We start from the raw sequence: 15,326 nt of genomic DNA, 5'->3' as shown, positions 1-15,326 counted from the left end.
AGGCAAAATGTTGTATAAATCATGCCTCATTCTGGCAAGACAGGCATTTTATACTCTGTTCACCTGAGAGGGGTTATAACTGGAGTCAATGAATGAAGGGGTCACATTTCCAGCCGTGATCCATCCCACGAAGGAAGAGATCAGCCCCCGGTCACAGTGAAAGCCAAGAGCATCCTGTAGGGACAAGTTTAGATTCACAGTTCATTATGTGGGGCTCAGTGCTCAATTATTTGAACCCTTTCCCTAAACACAGTGTTAGTGCTACATTATTGGCAAGGGGGTTAAACCAAAATGTAAATGTTTGGGATATATTATGCAATATTGAGAAAGCTTGTTTGCTATTTGATGTGCAGTTCCTGGAGAGGTGTGGCGGCCTGGCAGAGTAAGAGTTAATCCCTGCTGCACCCCTATATATATATATATATATATATATACACAATATCAAAACAGGGGGGTTGTGGGAGCACTCTAAAGGGTTTAGTTCTCCTTTTAACAGCACAACGGACATTGATTACAGGTAATTTTAAAATGCACATAAAATATAAAACAAGTTAGGGACCGCCATTCGGGGTTTACCTTGACGTGGTATGGTGGCTTATCAATTTTATGATCATAACTTTGTAACAAAATAACCCCTGTTTTGGGTACATATGCAATAGCATTTATTATACTTATATATACTTTAAAGCCTTTAGAGTGCTCCCACAACCCCCCTGTTTTTTTATATATATATATATATATATATATATATATAATACACAAAAGCCATGAATATCCTGTAAATTATATCCTTATAAACGGTGAGTAGTGATGTCATCAGTTATAAACGGTGAGTTCTGATGTCATTTCTGTCACATGACTCACTAAAATTTGTGTATTATAATAAATAAAGTACCCCCTGTTGTAAAATATGAGGATATTAGAAGTTACCTCGGAGTTCCATGACCTGTATAAAAACACTCGGCCTTCGGCCTCGTGTTTTTATATGGTCATGAAACTCCTCGGTAACTTATAATATCCTTATATTTTACAAGAGGGGGTACTTTATTCACTATATATATATATATATATATATATATATATATATATATATATATATATATATATATATATATTTATGTAAACCATGTAAACCTTTTTATCGAGAGTGCTGGCAACATGGAGGTTGTATATATATATTTATATATATAGGCAGGCCCTGTTGTATCCCTGTGTGAATGGGCTGTCCCGCTTGCATCCCTGTGTAAATGGGCTGGCCCTGTTGCATCCCTGTGTGAATGGGCTGTCCCACTTGCATCCCTGTGTAAATGGGCTGGCCATGTTGCATCCCTGTGTGAATGGTCTGTCCCGCTTGCATCCCGGTGTCAATGGGCAGGCCCTGTTCATCCCTGTGTAAATGGGCCGTCCCTGTTCATCCCTGTGTAAATGGGCTGGCCCTGTTCATCCCTGTGTAAATGGGCCGTCACAATTGCATCCTTGTGTAAATGGGTTGGCCCTGTTGCATACCTGTGTAAATGGGCTGGCCCTGTTCATCCCTGTGTAAATGGGCCGGCCCTGTTGCATCCCTGTGTAAATGGGCCGGCCCTGTTGCATCCCTGTGTAAATGGGCCGGCCCTGCTGCCTCCCTATATGATTAGGCTCCAGTCATGAATACAACTAGAGAGGGAGCTGACCTTGTGTTGCTGGTAGAGCAGTTTCTGCACAGAATCCTCCTGCATGTATCTGAATGCCGCCTTACACATCTGGTCCATCAGCAGGAGGGTCCCCTTATCTCTGTGCCACAGCTGCTGACTTATCAGGACTTGAGTCCAAAACTCCAGCACCGCTGCTGGGCCCACTTCATTGGGACTACTGCTTGCAGCGATATGCGCCTACAGGAACACAAGGATCTGTAAAATTCCAGATGTCCAGGTGGCCCCATTGGGACAGTTTTCCAGAATGAAACGTTTGCTTAACAGGCAGACATTAGGGATACAGTGAATCCAGGATTAAAGGGGTTGTTCACCTTTGAGTTAACTGTTAGTATGATGTAGAGAGGGATATTCTGGGACAATTTGCAATTGGTTTTCATTTTTTATTATTTGTGATTTTGAGTTATTTAGATTTTTATTCAGCAGCTCTCCAGTTTGCAATTTAAGCCATCAATACATTTGTAGCCTTACGGAGCATTTGTTTTTTAGATGGGGTCAGTGACCTCAATTTGAAAGCTGGAAAGAGTCAAGAGAAGAAGGCAAATAATTCAAAAACTATTAAAAATAAATAAGACCATTTTGCTTTAAATTGGTAATTCTTTAACATGCTAAAAGTTAACAAAGCGGTGGTTCTCCTTTAAGTTAATTTTTATTATGTTATAGAATAGTCAATTCTAAGAAACCTTTCGATTGGTCTTCATTATTTATTTTTTACAGTTTCTGAATTATTTGCCTTTTTCTTCTGACTCTTTGCAGCTTTCAAATATCTAAAAAAAACAAATGCTCTTTAAGGCTAAAAATGTATTGTTTTTGCTACTTTTTATTTCTCCTCTTTCTATTCAGGCCTCTCCTATTCATATTCCATTCTATTGTTCAAATTAATGCATGGTTGCTAGGGTCATTTGGACCCTAGCAACCAGAGTGCAAAAACTGCAAACTAAAGAGCTGCTGAATAAAAAGCTAAATAACTCAAAAACCACGAATAATAAAAAATGAAAACCAATTGCAAATTGTCTCAGAATTTCCCTCTCTATAGCACATTAAAAAGTAACTCTAAGGAGAACAACACCTTTATAGGTGAACCACAACTTTAAGTTTGTGATTCGGCAGGATTTGCATTCAGCAAAATCCAAGTGCCTAGCCAAGCAAAATACGAACTAAAAAAAATAGCTTTTGTGTCAATTCTGGCCCACAAATCACGTGTGGGCATTTAAAAATTAATCCTAACACTCGTTTGCAAATGCAAATTGGGGTTCAAATTAAGTTTGGCCGAATCCTGAGTGAAAAGGTTTGGGATTCGGTGTATCGCTAGCTGACAGTATGCACAAGAGTAACAAGTACTTTCTGGGCAAAATTCTGGCGGTTTTCCACATATATAAATAGGTCCTTTATAAATAGAACTGAAGAAAGATTGGGGAAAATACAGGTCAAGAACTTCCCTTGTAGAGAATCTACACACCTTCCCTGGATTTTCATACCTGGATCATGTTAGTAAGAAACTTCACATTTTCACCGTAGTTTATTCCACTTAAGTGCTGTGTGACTTTATGTGTCATTTGCAGTGAAATTCCCTGAGGGACTCCATTGTCCAACTGAAGAAACAGGTGAATGTGGGACAGAAATCTGCAGGAGGGCAAAGAAGTGAGAAATATATGGCTACTGAATTCTGTCCCCGCATCACAGATCCTGATCCTCATTGTAAGCAGCAGTCCTGTCCTGCTTTATGGCAGCTGAGATTCTAGCTATCTGTATAACAGAACATTCTGTCCCAGTGGCTGCACAGATCCTGTCTGATCCCCATTGTAAGCAGTAGTCCTGTCCTGCTTTATGGCAGCTGAGATTCTAGCTATCTGTATAACAGAGCATTCTGTCCCAGTGGCTGCACAGATCCTATCTGATCCCCATTGGAAGCAGCAGTCCTGTCCTGCTTTATGGCAGCTGAGATTCTAGCTATCTGTATAACAGAGCATTCTGTCCCAGTGGCTGCACAGATCCTATCTGATCCCCATTGGAAGCAGCAGTCCTGTCCTGCTTTATGGCAGCTGAGATTCTAGCTATCTGTATAACAGAACATTCTGTCCCAGTGACTGCACAGATCCTATCTGATCCCCATTGTAAGCAGCAGTCCTGTCCTGCTTTATGGCAGCTGAGATTCTAGCTATCTGTATAACAGAGCATTCTGTCCCAGTGGCTGCACAGATCCTATCTGATCCCCATTGTAAGCAGCAGTCCTGTCCTGCTTTATGGCAGCTGAGATTCTAGCTATCTGTATAACAGAGCATTCTGTCCCAGTGGCTGCACAGATCCTATCTGATCCCCATTGTAAGCAGCAGTCCTGCCCTGCTTTATGGCAGCTGAGATTCTAGCTATCTGTATAACAGAACATTCTGTCCCAGTGACTGCACAGATCCTATCTGATCCCCATTGTAAGCAGCAGTCCAGTCCTGCTTTATGGCATCTGTGATTCTAGCTATCTGTATAACACCGATACAGACAGAAAATTGCTGCCTTTGTTGCAGGTGAACTCCTATAACCCATAATAATTGTATTCAGCTATAAAGTACATGGTATTACCTTGTAGGCATATGTAATTTAACCAATGGTGCAAATGGGCAATTAACCTTTATCAAAACTCTTTTCATAATAAAATTCTAAATCCAACTGCAATGACAACCAGGGGACAATATAAATACTAAGGCTATATACATTTTGTTAATGTTTCTTTACAATCCTCTCGTATCTTAGTGTGGCATGTGAACTACTACCTGGTTGCTAGGGTAAGTGAGCCCTAGAAACCATATTCCGGGCTGTGGCAGAGAGCAGTGGCAAACTTACTGTTCGTTCTTCAGCAGGTAATACTGGCATGGATAAAACATGGGAAGGACTTTATCCAGAATGTGCACCACGGCTCGGAGATGCCTCGCTTGGACCAGCTCGCCCAGTAAGCTTACACCTTCCACACAGAACTTGTCCACACTACAGGGAGAGGGAAGAAAATGAGTAGTGACTTCAAGAAGCAGTACATGTATGAGATCCGTTTTTCGGAAACCCATTATCCAGAAAGCTCCGAATTACTGAATAGCCGTCTCCCTTAGTCTACATTTTATACAAATAATCCAGTTTTTTAAAAATGATTTCCTTTTTCTGTGTAATAATAAAGCAGTAGTTTGTATTTGATCCCAACTAAGATATAATTAATCCTTTTTTGGAAGCAGAACCAGCCTATTGGGTTTATTTAATGTTTATATGATTTTCTGGTAGTGGTTCACCTTTTAGTCTGTTATAGACTGACCAATTCTAAGCAACTTTTCAATTGGTCATGATTATTTATTTTTTATATTTATTTAAAGGGGAACTCCAGCTTCAAAACCAAAATTTGATACAGGCCACATAACACAGAACCCCCTAATCTACTCATCACAATTACCTGTTTCTTCAAAAAGTATAAATAAATGGCATTTTCTATGCTGAAATCCAGCTGTGTAACAGTTCTTCTCTTTCTGCATCATTTGAAATCCTGGCAGGGAAGGAGGGACTAAACACTGATGTTACAACTATTAACAACTTCTCCACAGCTTACAGACAGCATGCAGGAACTACATAACCCACAATGCATTGCACTGGGATGTTCTGTTCCTTATTGAAATCACGTGTGCAGGGAATTGTGGGGTTTGGAGGATGCAGGCTGAGGACAGATGGCTGTTGATACAAAGTAACAGTAGTCAGCCAGCTTATCAAAGTAGTCAGACAGATCAGCAGGAGAGCAGGGGGCTAAGCTCAGGGAACTGTCAGAAACCATTAAAAATCATGAAGAATGTCATATTTTTTAATTAATGTATATTGCAAAGTTGCTTGAAATTATTTTTAATTTTCAAAAAGCTTAAGTTATGTCTTTGTGAAGTTCCCCTTTAATTATTTGCAGTTTTCTTATAAATATTTCCAGCTTTCAAACGGAGGTCACTGACCCCATCTAAAAAACAAATGCTCTGTAAGGCTACAAATGTATTGTTATTGCTACTTTTTATTACTCATCTTTCTATTCAGGCCTCTCCTATTCATATTCCAGTCTCTTATTCAAATCAGTGCATGGTTGCTAGGGGAATTTGGGCCCTAAGCAACCAGATTGCTGAAATTGCAAACTGGAGAGCTGCTGAATAAAATGCGAAATAAGTCAAAAACCACAAATAATAAAAAATGAAAACCAATTACAAATTGTCTCAGAATATCACTCTCTACATCATACAAAAAATGAATCCAAAGGTGAACAACCCCTTTAAGGTATGAAGATCTAAATAACAGAAAGATCTGTTATCCGGAAACCCCCAAGGTCCCGAGCATTCTGTTTAACAGGTCCCATACCTGTACCCAGAATAAATGTTCATATTTGGATTTTTCAGAAGCTGATTTTCACCCTGATGTCGACCTCAGTGTTGCTTTACCTGTGTCCTATTGAAGACACTGCAATGCCAATGTAGCAGCCAATAGGGACTCCGGCTTTCACAGCTTTCAGTACAGGATGAAGTATGGAAGCCTCCGTCAGGTCAGACACTTTGTCACAGACTTCTTCTTTGCGGTCATTTCGATGCATTTTTAGCCTCAGGATCAAATCCCAAGCCCACTGGCTGAAAGAAGCTTCTGGGGACTGTCCTGTCCGTACAATACTGGCTAAATAAGACACCTGCAAACAGCAAAAGTGGGAAACATATTTATATCCACATACACTGATACAGAGGATAATAAATAAATGTACACTGCATGAAAGATTATACCTGTTTTATACTTTCAGAAATGAGACCTGTATAAGGCTTGTCAGAGATGTACTTTTGGTAAGCTTCCAGAATCATGAGGGCCACTTCCACATGTATGGCTGGATTCAGATGAAGTGCATTCTGGGAACAATATGATTGCATTAGAGGATGGGACTTCTCAGTGACTTCTAATATCCTTATCATTTACAGTAGGGGGTACAGTATCCTTACAATACATGAGTGATACTCAAAGTTCCCTGTATAACTCAGCCTGCAGCCTTGTGCCTTTATATGGTCACAGAACAACCCCTCAGTGACTTCTAATATCCTTATCATTTACAGTAGGGGGTACATTATCCCTTATAATACATGAGTGATACTCAGAGTTCCCTGTATAACTCAGCCTGCAGCCTTGTGTCTTTATATGGTCACAGAACAACCCCTCAGTGACTTCTAATATCCTTATCATTTACAGTAGGGGGTACATTATCCCAATACATGAGTGATACTCAGAGTTCCCTGTATAACTCAGCCTGCAGCCTTGTGCCTTTATATGGTCACAGAACAACCCCTCAGTGACTTCTAATATCCTTATCATTTACAGTAGGGGGTACATTATCCCTTATAATACATGAGTGATACTCAGAGTTCCCTGTATAACTCAGCCTGCAGCCTTGTGCCTTTATATGGTCACAGAACAACCCCTCAGTGACTTCTAATATCCTTATCAGTTACAGTAGGGGGTACATTATCCCTTATAATACATGAGTGATACTCAGAGTTCCCTGTATAACTCAGCCTGCAGCCTTGTGCCTTTATATGGTCACAGAACAACCCCTCAGTGACTTCTAATATCCTTATCATTTACAGTAGGGGGTACATTATCCCTTATAATACATGAGTGATACTCAGAGTTCCCTGTATAACTCAGCCTGCAGCCTTGTGCCTTTATATGGTCACAGAACAACCCCTCAGTGACTTCTAATATCCTTATCATTTACAGTAGGAGGTACATTATCCCTTATAATACATGAGTGATACTCAGAGTTCCCTGTATAACTCAGCCTGTAGCCTTGTGCCTTTATATGGTCACAGAACAACCCCTCAGTGACTTCTAATATCCTTATCAGTTACAGTACATTAGCCTTTATAATTAATAAAAGGCTATTAGAAGTCACTTTAAGTAACCCATATAAAAGTGCTTACTCTGTGGCCTCATGTATTTATATAGTCAAGGAACTCTGAAGAGACATACATTATATTACAGATAATGCATCTAAACGTTCTATGTCATTATTCTATGGTACATTATATAATTATGTCATATCAGATTAAATGAAGGTCTGTACATAAAATCAAACAGAGCACTTGGCCACAAAAAGTTTTTATTTTTTGTTTTTAGGAGAAATGAATGAGATATTTGCCATACTTTCTCATTGTAGCCCCAGTTGAGGCCCTCCAGTATGATACAGGCCAGTTTGTTCTCCACTTCGGACAGGTTATGGTCGAGTAGCCAATCACGGATCAGACTTATTTCTGAGGAGGTTGGACTCCAACGTTGCAGGGGTAATTCTTTAAACAAGTACAAGGAAACCTTACAGAGAGAGAACAGCAAACTGATTATTAATTCATTGTGTCTGTACATTAGCTTTTCCCTGATCTTAACAATAAACCCACACTCATTGACTCCATGTGAAATTACCAGGCAAACAATGCCCTGTGGCCATATCTAATGTAAAGCACTGCATAACTTCTTGGTGATATATATATATATATATATAGATATATATATATAGATATATATATATATATATAGATATATATATATATATATATATAGATATAGATATATATCTTCAGAAACACTACTATAGTTCATATAAACAAGCTGCTGTGCAGCAATGGTGGAAATTGAACAAAAGTCTATATGGCACAGGTTAAATAGTGGATAACAGATAACACCATTATGTTCTACTGAGCTTATCTGCTGTGTAACCTGAGCCTTTTCTCCTTTGAATGGCTGCCCCCAGTGCTACATAGCAGCTTATTTATATAAACTATAGTAGTACTTATCTGTTATCTACTGTGTATCCTGTGCTTGAATGGCTGCCCCCAGTGCTACACAGCAGCTTGTTTATATAAACTATAGTAGTACTTATCTGTTATCTACTGTGTATCCTGTGCTTGAATGGCTGCCCCCAGTGCTACACAGCAGCTTATTTATATAAACTATAGTAGTACTTATCTGTTATCTACTGTGTATCCTGTGCTTGAATGGCTGCCCCCAGTGCTACACAGCAGCTTATTTATATAAACTATAGTAGTACTTATCTGTTATCTACTGTGTATCCTGTGCTTGAATGGCTGCCCCCATGGCTACACAGCAGCTTGTTTATATAAACTATAGTAGTACTTATCTGTTATCTACTGTGTATCCTGTGCTTGAATGGCTGCCCCCATGGCTACACAGCAGCTTGTTTATATAAACTATAGTAGTACTTATCTGTTATCTACTGTGTATCCTGTGCTTGAATGGCTGTCCCCATGGCTACACAGCAGCTTGTTTATATAAACTATAGTAGTACTTATCTGTTATCTACTGTGTATCCTGTGCTTGAATGGCTGTCCCCATGGCTACACAGCAGCTTGTTTATATAACTATAGTAGTACTTATCTGTTATCTACTGTGTATCCTGTGCTTGAATGGCTGTCCCCATGGCTACACAGCAGCTTGTTTATATAAACTATAGTAGTACTTATCTGTTATCTACTGTGTATCCTGTGCTTGAATGGCTGCCCCCATGGCTACACAGCAGCTTGTTTATATAAACTATAGTAGTACTTATCTGTTATCTACTGTGTATCCTGTGCTTGAATGGCTGCCCCCATGGCTACACAGCAGCTTGTTTATATAAACTATAGTAGTACTTATCTGTTATCTACTGTGTATCCTGTGCTTGAATGGCTGTCCCCATGGCTACACAGCAGCTTGTTTATATAAACTATAGTAGTACTTATCTGTTATCTACTGTGTATCCTGTGCTTGAATGGCTGTCCCCATGGCTACACAGCAGCTTGTTTATATAAACTATAGTAGTACTTATCTGTTATCTACTGTGTATCCTGTGCTTGAATGGCTGCCCCCATGGCTACACAGCAACTTGTTTATATAAACAATAGTAGTGTTTCTGAAGCAAACACACAAGTTTTACCATTATATTTGTATAACTTTAAAACACTTTCATTTTTTGGTGTTACTGTTCCTTTAAGACAAACACTAGCAGTGACACTTGGGTAGAGTTTCCATTATTTTGTACAAGAAGCATTGGCAAGTAAAGGGTATATGCACATATGACAGTGAAATCACCTTGTATGCCATAACCCTAAGAACCAGTGGGGACACTGTATGTTTGAACTTACCATCCCTACTTTATCGATAGTGTCCCGGACACGTTCCAGAAGCACGGAGATGATGCTGGTGTGCACCATAGTGATACTGGCTAGCAGCTCCCGCCCCACTTTGGAGAAGGTTTCTCTCGTAGACATGCTGACATAGGAGACCTAGAGATATCAACGTATCACAGGTTGTTGCTATGCAGAAGTGCGCGCTATTCATTAACCCTAACCAGCGACGTCATTAGAAATCATGGGCCCCCAAGCCCCGCCCCAGATTCCACCAACCCCACAGCACTGTTAAAAGACCACACAGACATCAGCACTAAAAACAATAACCCCCCTACACACACACACAAGTTATAAAAACCCATTTATGGTCAGGGCTCCCTTATAAGTTAAAAAAAAACTGTCGCGCCAGGGCCCCCCATAAAATGTTTTTTTGTTTTTTTTTTTAAAAAAAAGTTGGTGGTCAGGGCCCCCCCTACAAGTTCAACAAAATAATTGGTGACCAGGGCCCCCCTATAAATTAAAAAAAAAATTTGCCGCCATGGCCCCCATAAAAAATAAAAATAAAACACATTGGTGCCAGGCCCCCTCCAAAAGTTTTTTAAAAATCATTGGTGATCATGGCCCCCCCCCCAATAAGCAAAAAAATGTTAACATCAAGGCCCCCCATAAAAGTTAAAAAAATAAATAACATTTGCGCCAGGGCCCCTCTGATTAAAAAGAAACATTGGGGCCCCAGAGAATATTTTTTTTTAAAAAAAACATTGGTCGCAGGGGCCTATAGAGTATTGAAATAATACATCGGTGGCCAGGGGTTTAATGAAATTAAAAAAAACCACACATTGGTGTTCAGTAGAACTGAACTCGTGGCTTCGGGACTTCAACCTCGGCTCCTATCGAGACTTCAGTCTTTTCGCAACTTCGGCTCTTCGCGACTACAGCGGATGCAGCATGGCAGTTAAGGGTGGCCTGGTACGCTGTGCCCCCCTGAAGGTGGCCCTAACCATAGGGATTATTCAGCAGACTTCAGCTCTTTGTGGCTTTAGTCTTTTTTTGCTGCTTCGGTCCTCCGCGACTTCGGTCCATCGGGACTTTGGCTTTTCCCAACTTCGGCTCTTCAGGACTTCGGCTCTTCAGGACTTCGGCTCTTCAGGACTTCGGCTCTTCAGGACTTCGGCTCTTCAGGACTTCGGCTCTTCAGGACTTCGGCTCTTCAGGACTTCGGCTCTTCAGGACTTCGGCTCTTCAGGACTTCGGCTCTTCAGGACTTCGGCTCTTCAGGACTTCGGCTCTTCAGGACTTCGGCTCTTCAGGACTTCGGCTCTTCAGGACTTCGGCTCTTCAGGACTTCGGCAGATGCGGCACAGCAGTCAAGGGGGGCCCAGTACAACTGTACCCCTTTTCCCTCAATGATGGCGGCCCTGACCCTAACCATATGCATTGTTCAGCAGATGACACAAACAGCTGCCCCAATCCCAAGCAATGAAACCTACTGGCCCTTTCATTGCCCCCGTACCTCATAGATCTCCAGGGCTATGCTCTTAACAAGATCCTGGTCAACATCTTTCTGTTTGGTCTGGGCCATCTGGGCAAACGTGGTGAGGAGGCAGATCCCTTCGGAGCTGTTCATGACGGAGAGATATTCCTCAAATTTGTCTCTGTTTTCAGAAACTAGCGAAAGCAAATGCAAATGCATAAAAGTCATTTATGTAAAAAAAAAAAAAAGATCCAATATACAGTTTATTCTTCCTTCATGCTGGAAATAACCTGGAAATGTAACCTCACTTCTTGATGACCCGTGTAACTGTATTTACTGGGAACCTCACACAATTCCTCCATAATTATGGTTAAAGGGGTTGTTCACCTTTAAATTGACTTTTATTATGATGTAGAGAGTGATATTCTGAGACAATTTGCAATTGGTTTTCATTTTTTGTTAGTTGTGGTTTTTGAGTTATTTAGCTTTTTATTCAGCAGCTCTCCAGTTTGCAGTTTCAGCAATTTGGTTGCTAGGGTCCAAATTACCCTAGCAACCATGCATTGGTTTGAATGAGAGACTGGAATATAAATAGGAGAGGCCTGAATAGAAAGATGAGTAATAAAAAGTATCAATAACAATAAATGTGTAGCCTTACAGAGCATTTGTTTTTAGATGGGGTCAGTGACCCGCATTTGAAAGCTGAAAGAGTCAGAAGAAGAAGGCAAATAATCTAAAAACTATAGAAAATAAACAGTGAAGACCAATTGAAAAGTTGATTAGAACTGGCCACTCTGTCACATAATAAAAGTTAACTTAAGGGTGAACCACCCCTTTAAGCTATGCTCACAAACCAATCAGTAAGGATGCACCGAATCCAGGATTTGATTTGGGATTCGGCCAAGATTTGGCCTTATTTAGCAGGATTCCGCTTTGGCCCAATTCAAGTGCCTGGTCGAATCAAATCCGAATCCAAAAAAAAATGTAGCCACACGCTGCACACATGGTTCTCTTTCCCCCTTGTTTCCCTAATTTACATATGCAAATGAGGGGTTGGATTTGATTCGGTATTCGGCCAAATCTTTCACAAAGGATTCGGCCGAATTCTAAAATAGTGGATTCGGTGCATCCCTACCAATCAGGACCCCTCCTTACCTCATTACAGTAATTCACAGACAGCAAATAATCTTCACCCTATTCCTAATTTAAAGGGGAACTATCACGAAAATTAAAATTGAATATAAGCTTCATCATACTGAAATAATAAACTTTCTAAATACAATCAAATATTTAAAAATTCTGTATTGTTTCTGAAATAATCAAGTTTATCTTCACTATTCCTCTCTCAGTATCTGTTTCTCTTCATTCTGTCTTCATGCAGCAGTTGGGTGTCAGATATTCATTGACAGTTAGATCCAATATATCTTATAGGGGGCTCCTTTTGCCTAGAAGATGTATTAGAGCTCACTCTATTAAACTCACCAGACATCATGTCTCTCTACATGCAGGATTTGTGCAAAAGGCAGTTATTTTGTTAGATTTTGTTTGTACTGGAATCAGTTATTTGAGTGAGCTCTAATACATCTGCTAGGAAAGGAGCCCCCCTATAAGATATATTGGATCTAACTGTCAATGAATATCTGACACCCAACTGCTGCATGAAGAGAGAATGAAGAGAAACAGATGCTGAGAGAGGAGAGTAAAGATAAACTTGATTATTTCAGAAACAATGCAGAATTTCTAATTGATTGTACTTAGAAAGTTTCAGTATGATGAAGATGAAGATAATATTACATTTTCATTTTTGCAACTTAAAAGAATTTTTAAATATTTGATTGCATTTAGAATGTTTCTTGTTTCGGGCAGGGTCCCCCAGATCAACTGCTTTGGTGCCATTAGGAGGAAACCAAATTTGGACTTAGTGGAAGCAGTGTTAGCTCAACAACCTATAGGAAAAGGACATCTGCTTTTTCCGACAGACACATTCTTTTATGGGATTCTGAGAAAAAAAGTTCACACTTTTTCTATTTTGCCAGGATATCCTTTAAGTTGATACTTTTAGGGAAAATGTAAATGTAAAATGTCACCAAAAGAAACACAAGGAACAGAAATAATTCCACTTATGTGTCAGGCTGAAGAGATAAATACCGTTTAGCCTGGACCTGCAGTCTGCCGTGTCTATACTGGGATACAGGATCTCCACGCTCTGGTTTTCAGCGTAGTGCATGAGATAGAAGAGCTTCCAGAGCATACTGTTAGACAGGGTCCCGTACGGCATCTCCGACATGAACAGCCAAATCCCCAACCTGCCATGTGACACAGAGAAAGCATCATGGGATAGCTCCTAAGAACCCCAAAGTCATAGTAAACTGCAGGTTCTTCTTAAAGGGGAAGTAAAGTCTAAAATGGATTAAAGGACAAGGAAAGGCAAAAAAATAAAATCCAATTTTTACTTTCTTTAATGAAAAAGAAACCTATCTCCAATATACTTTAATTAAAAAATGTGTACCGTTTTTATAATAAACCTGCCTGTATGCAGTGAAATTCTCCCTTCATTTACTGCTGTGGATAGGAATTGTCAGATGGTCCCTAACGGATGAGCAGGGAAACAATAATACTTATGAACAGCAGGGGGAGCCCCCGCCTTACTTCCCAGCCATGCAGATTTCAAGCAGCTTTATTTATGACGATCCCTAAGCAGCCCAGACCACACTGAGCATGTGCACAGTCTTAGTCTTGCAAAGATGTTTAACAAAGTTACAAGATGGTGACCCCCTGTGGCCAACTTTGAAAGCATAAATCATTTGTTTGATTAGGCTTGTAGTGCAGTAAGTTCATGTTTATATTTGGTATACAAAATACAGCATTTGTAGCCTTATTCTATTTTACACTTTCCTTGTCCTTTAAGGCTAGAAATGCTGTATTTTGTATACTAAATATAAACATGAACTTACTGCATCACAAGCCTAATCAAACAAATGATTTATGCTTTCAAAGTTGGCCACAGGGGGTCACCATCTTGTAACTTTGTTAAACATCTTTGCAAGACCAAGACTGTGCACATGCTCAGTGTGATCTGGGCTGCTTAGGGATCGTCATAAATTATCAAAACTGCACAAGTCAAACAATATCTGCCAGAAGCGATACAGCAAGACTGATTAATAATCAGAATATACAGACTGCACTGGGTCCTGTGTTGTCATGTAATCTAATGTGGATTTTATAGTTTTTGTATTGTTTAATACAAACTTTCTCCAACTCTGCAGAACCAGTGGCTGCAGCAAAATAATCCTCCAAATAGAATCCCAGTTTATCTGTTTAAATCTGGCTCCATGATCTTTGTCCCTGCAGCTGGAGTTGGAAACAGTAAAGGGGATGTAAAGGCAAAAATAAAAACCAATACAAATCTCTACACAGTCGCCGAATGCTCTACAGGGAAACAAACAAAGCTGCTTGAGTTCTGCATGGCTGGGAAGTAAGGCGGGGGCTCCCCCTGCTGTTCATAAGTATGACTGTTTCCCTGCGGAGCAGTTAGGGACCGTCTGACAATTCCTATCCACAGTAGTAAATGAAGGGAGAATTTCACTGCATACAGTCAGGTTTCTTATAAAAACTGTACACATTTTTTAATTAAAGTATATTGGAGATAGGTTTCTTTTTCATTAAGGAAAGTAAAAATGGGATTTTATTTATTTACCTTTACATGCCCTTTAAAAGAGAAGGAAAGGTTAAAATTAAGTAAGCGTTATCAGAAAGGACTATATACTGTAAATACACCAGTAAACCCTCAAAGTAATGCTGCTCTGAGTCCTCTGTCAAAAGAAACACCACATGTCTTTCCTTCTATTGTGTACTCATGGGCTTCTGTATCAGACTTCCTGTTTTCAGCTTAAACCTCCAGGGCTAGGGCTTGAGCATGCTCAGTTTGTTCCTCTCTCCCTCCCCCCCCCCCACTTCCTCCACCCATCCCTGCTGTAATCTGAGCCCAGAGCTATGAGTGAGCAGGGA

The 15,326-nt window shown here is 40.1% G+C and overlaps 1 protein-coding gene across 1 annotated transcript in view; it reads right to left on the bottom strand.

Moving 5' to 3' along the window:
* The window catches only part of epg5.L (ectopic P-granules autophagy protein 5 homolog L homeolog), a 94,358-nt gene that overhangs the window by 41,224 nt on the left and 37,808 nt on the right, over nt 1-15,326 (bottom strand). The window contains exons 11-20 of the mRNA XM_041570273.1: nt 13,467-13,624; nt 11,358-11,512; nt 9,860-10,000; nt 7,869-8,033; nt 6,461-6,580; nt 6,131-6,369; nt 4,527-4,667; nt 3,170-3,314; nt 1,674-1,871; nt 64-174 (exon numbers count right to left, since the gene is read on the bottom strand). Coding sequence (XP_041426207.1) covers nt 64-174; nt 1,674-1,871; nt 3,170-3,314; nt 4,527-4,667; nt 6,131-6,369; nt 6,461-6,580; nt 7,869-8,033; nt 9,860-10,000; nt 11,358-11,512; nt 13,467-13,624 — 1,573 coding nt within the window. The remainder of the gene's footprint in view (nt 1-63; nt 175-1,673; nt 1,872-3,169; nt 3,315-4,526; nt 4,668-6,130; nt 6,370-6,460; nt 6,581-7,868; nt 8,034-9,859; nt 10,001-11,357; nt 11,513-13,466; nt 13,625-15,326) is intronic.

Source organism: Xenopus laevis, chromosome 1L (assembly GCF_017654675.1).
Source record: "Xenopus laevis strain J_2021 chromosome 1L, Xenopus_laevis_v10.1, whole genome shotgun sequence".
Classification (NCBI taxonomy): Eukaryota; Metazoa; Chordata; class Amphibia; order Anura; family Pipidae; genus Xenopus; species Xenopus laevis.
Note: the sequence above shows the minus strand (reverse complement) of the source record. Positions and strands in the feature narration are given on the sequence as shown.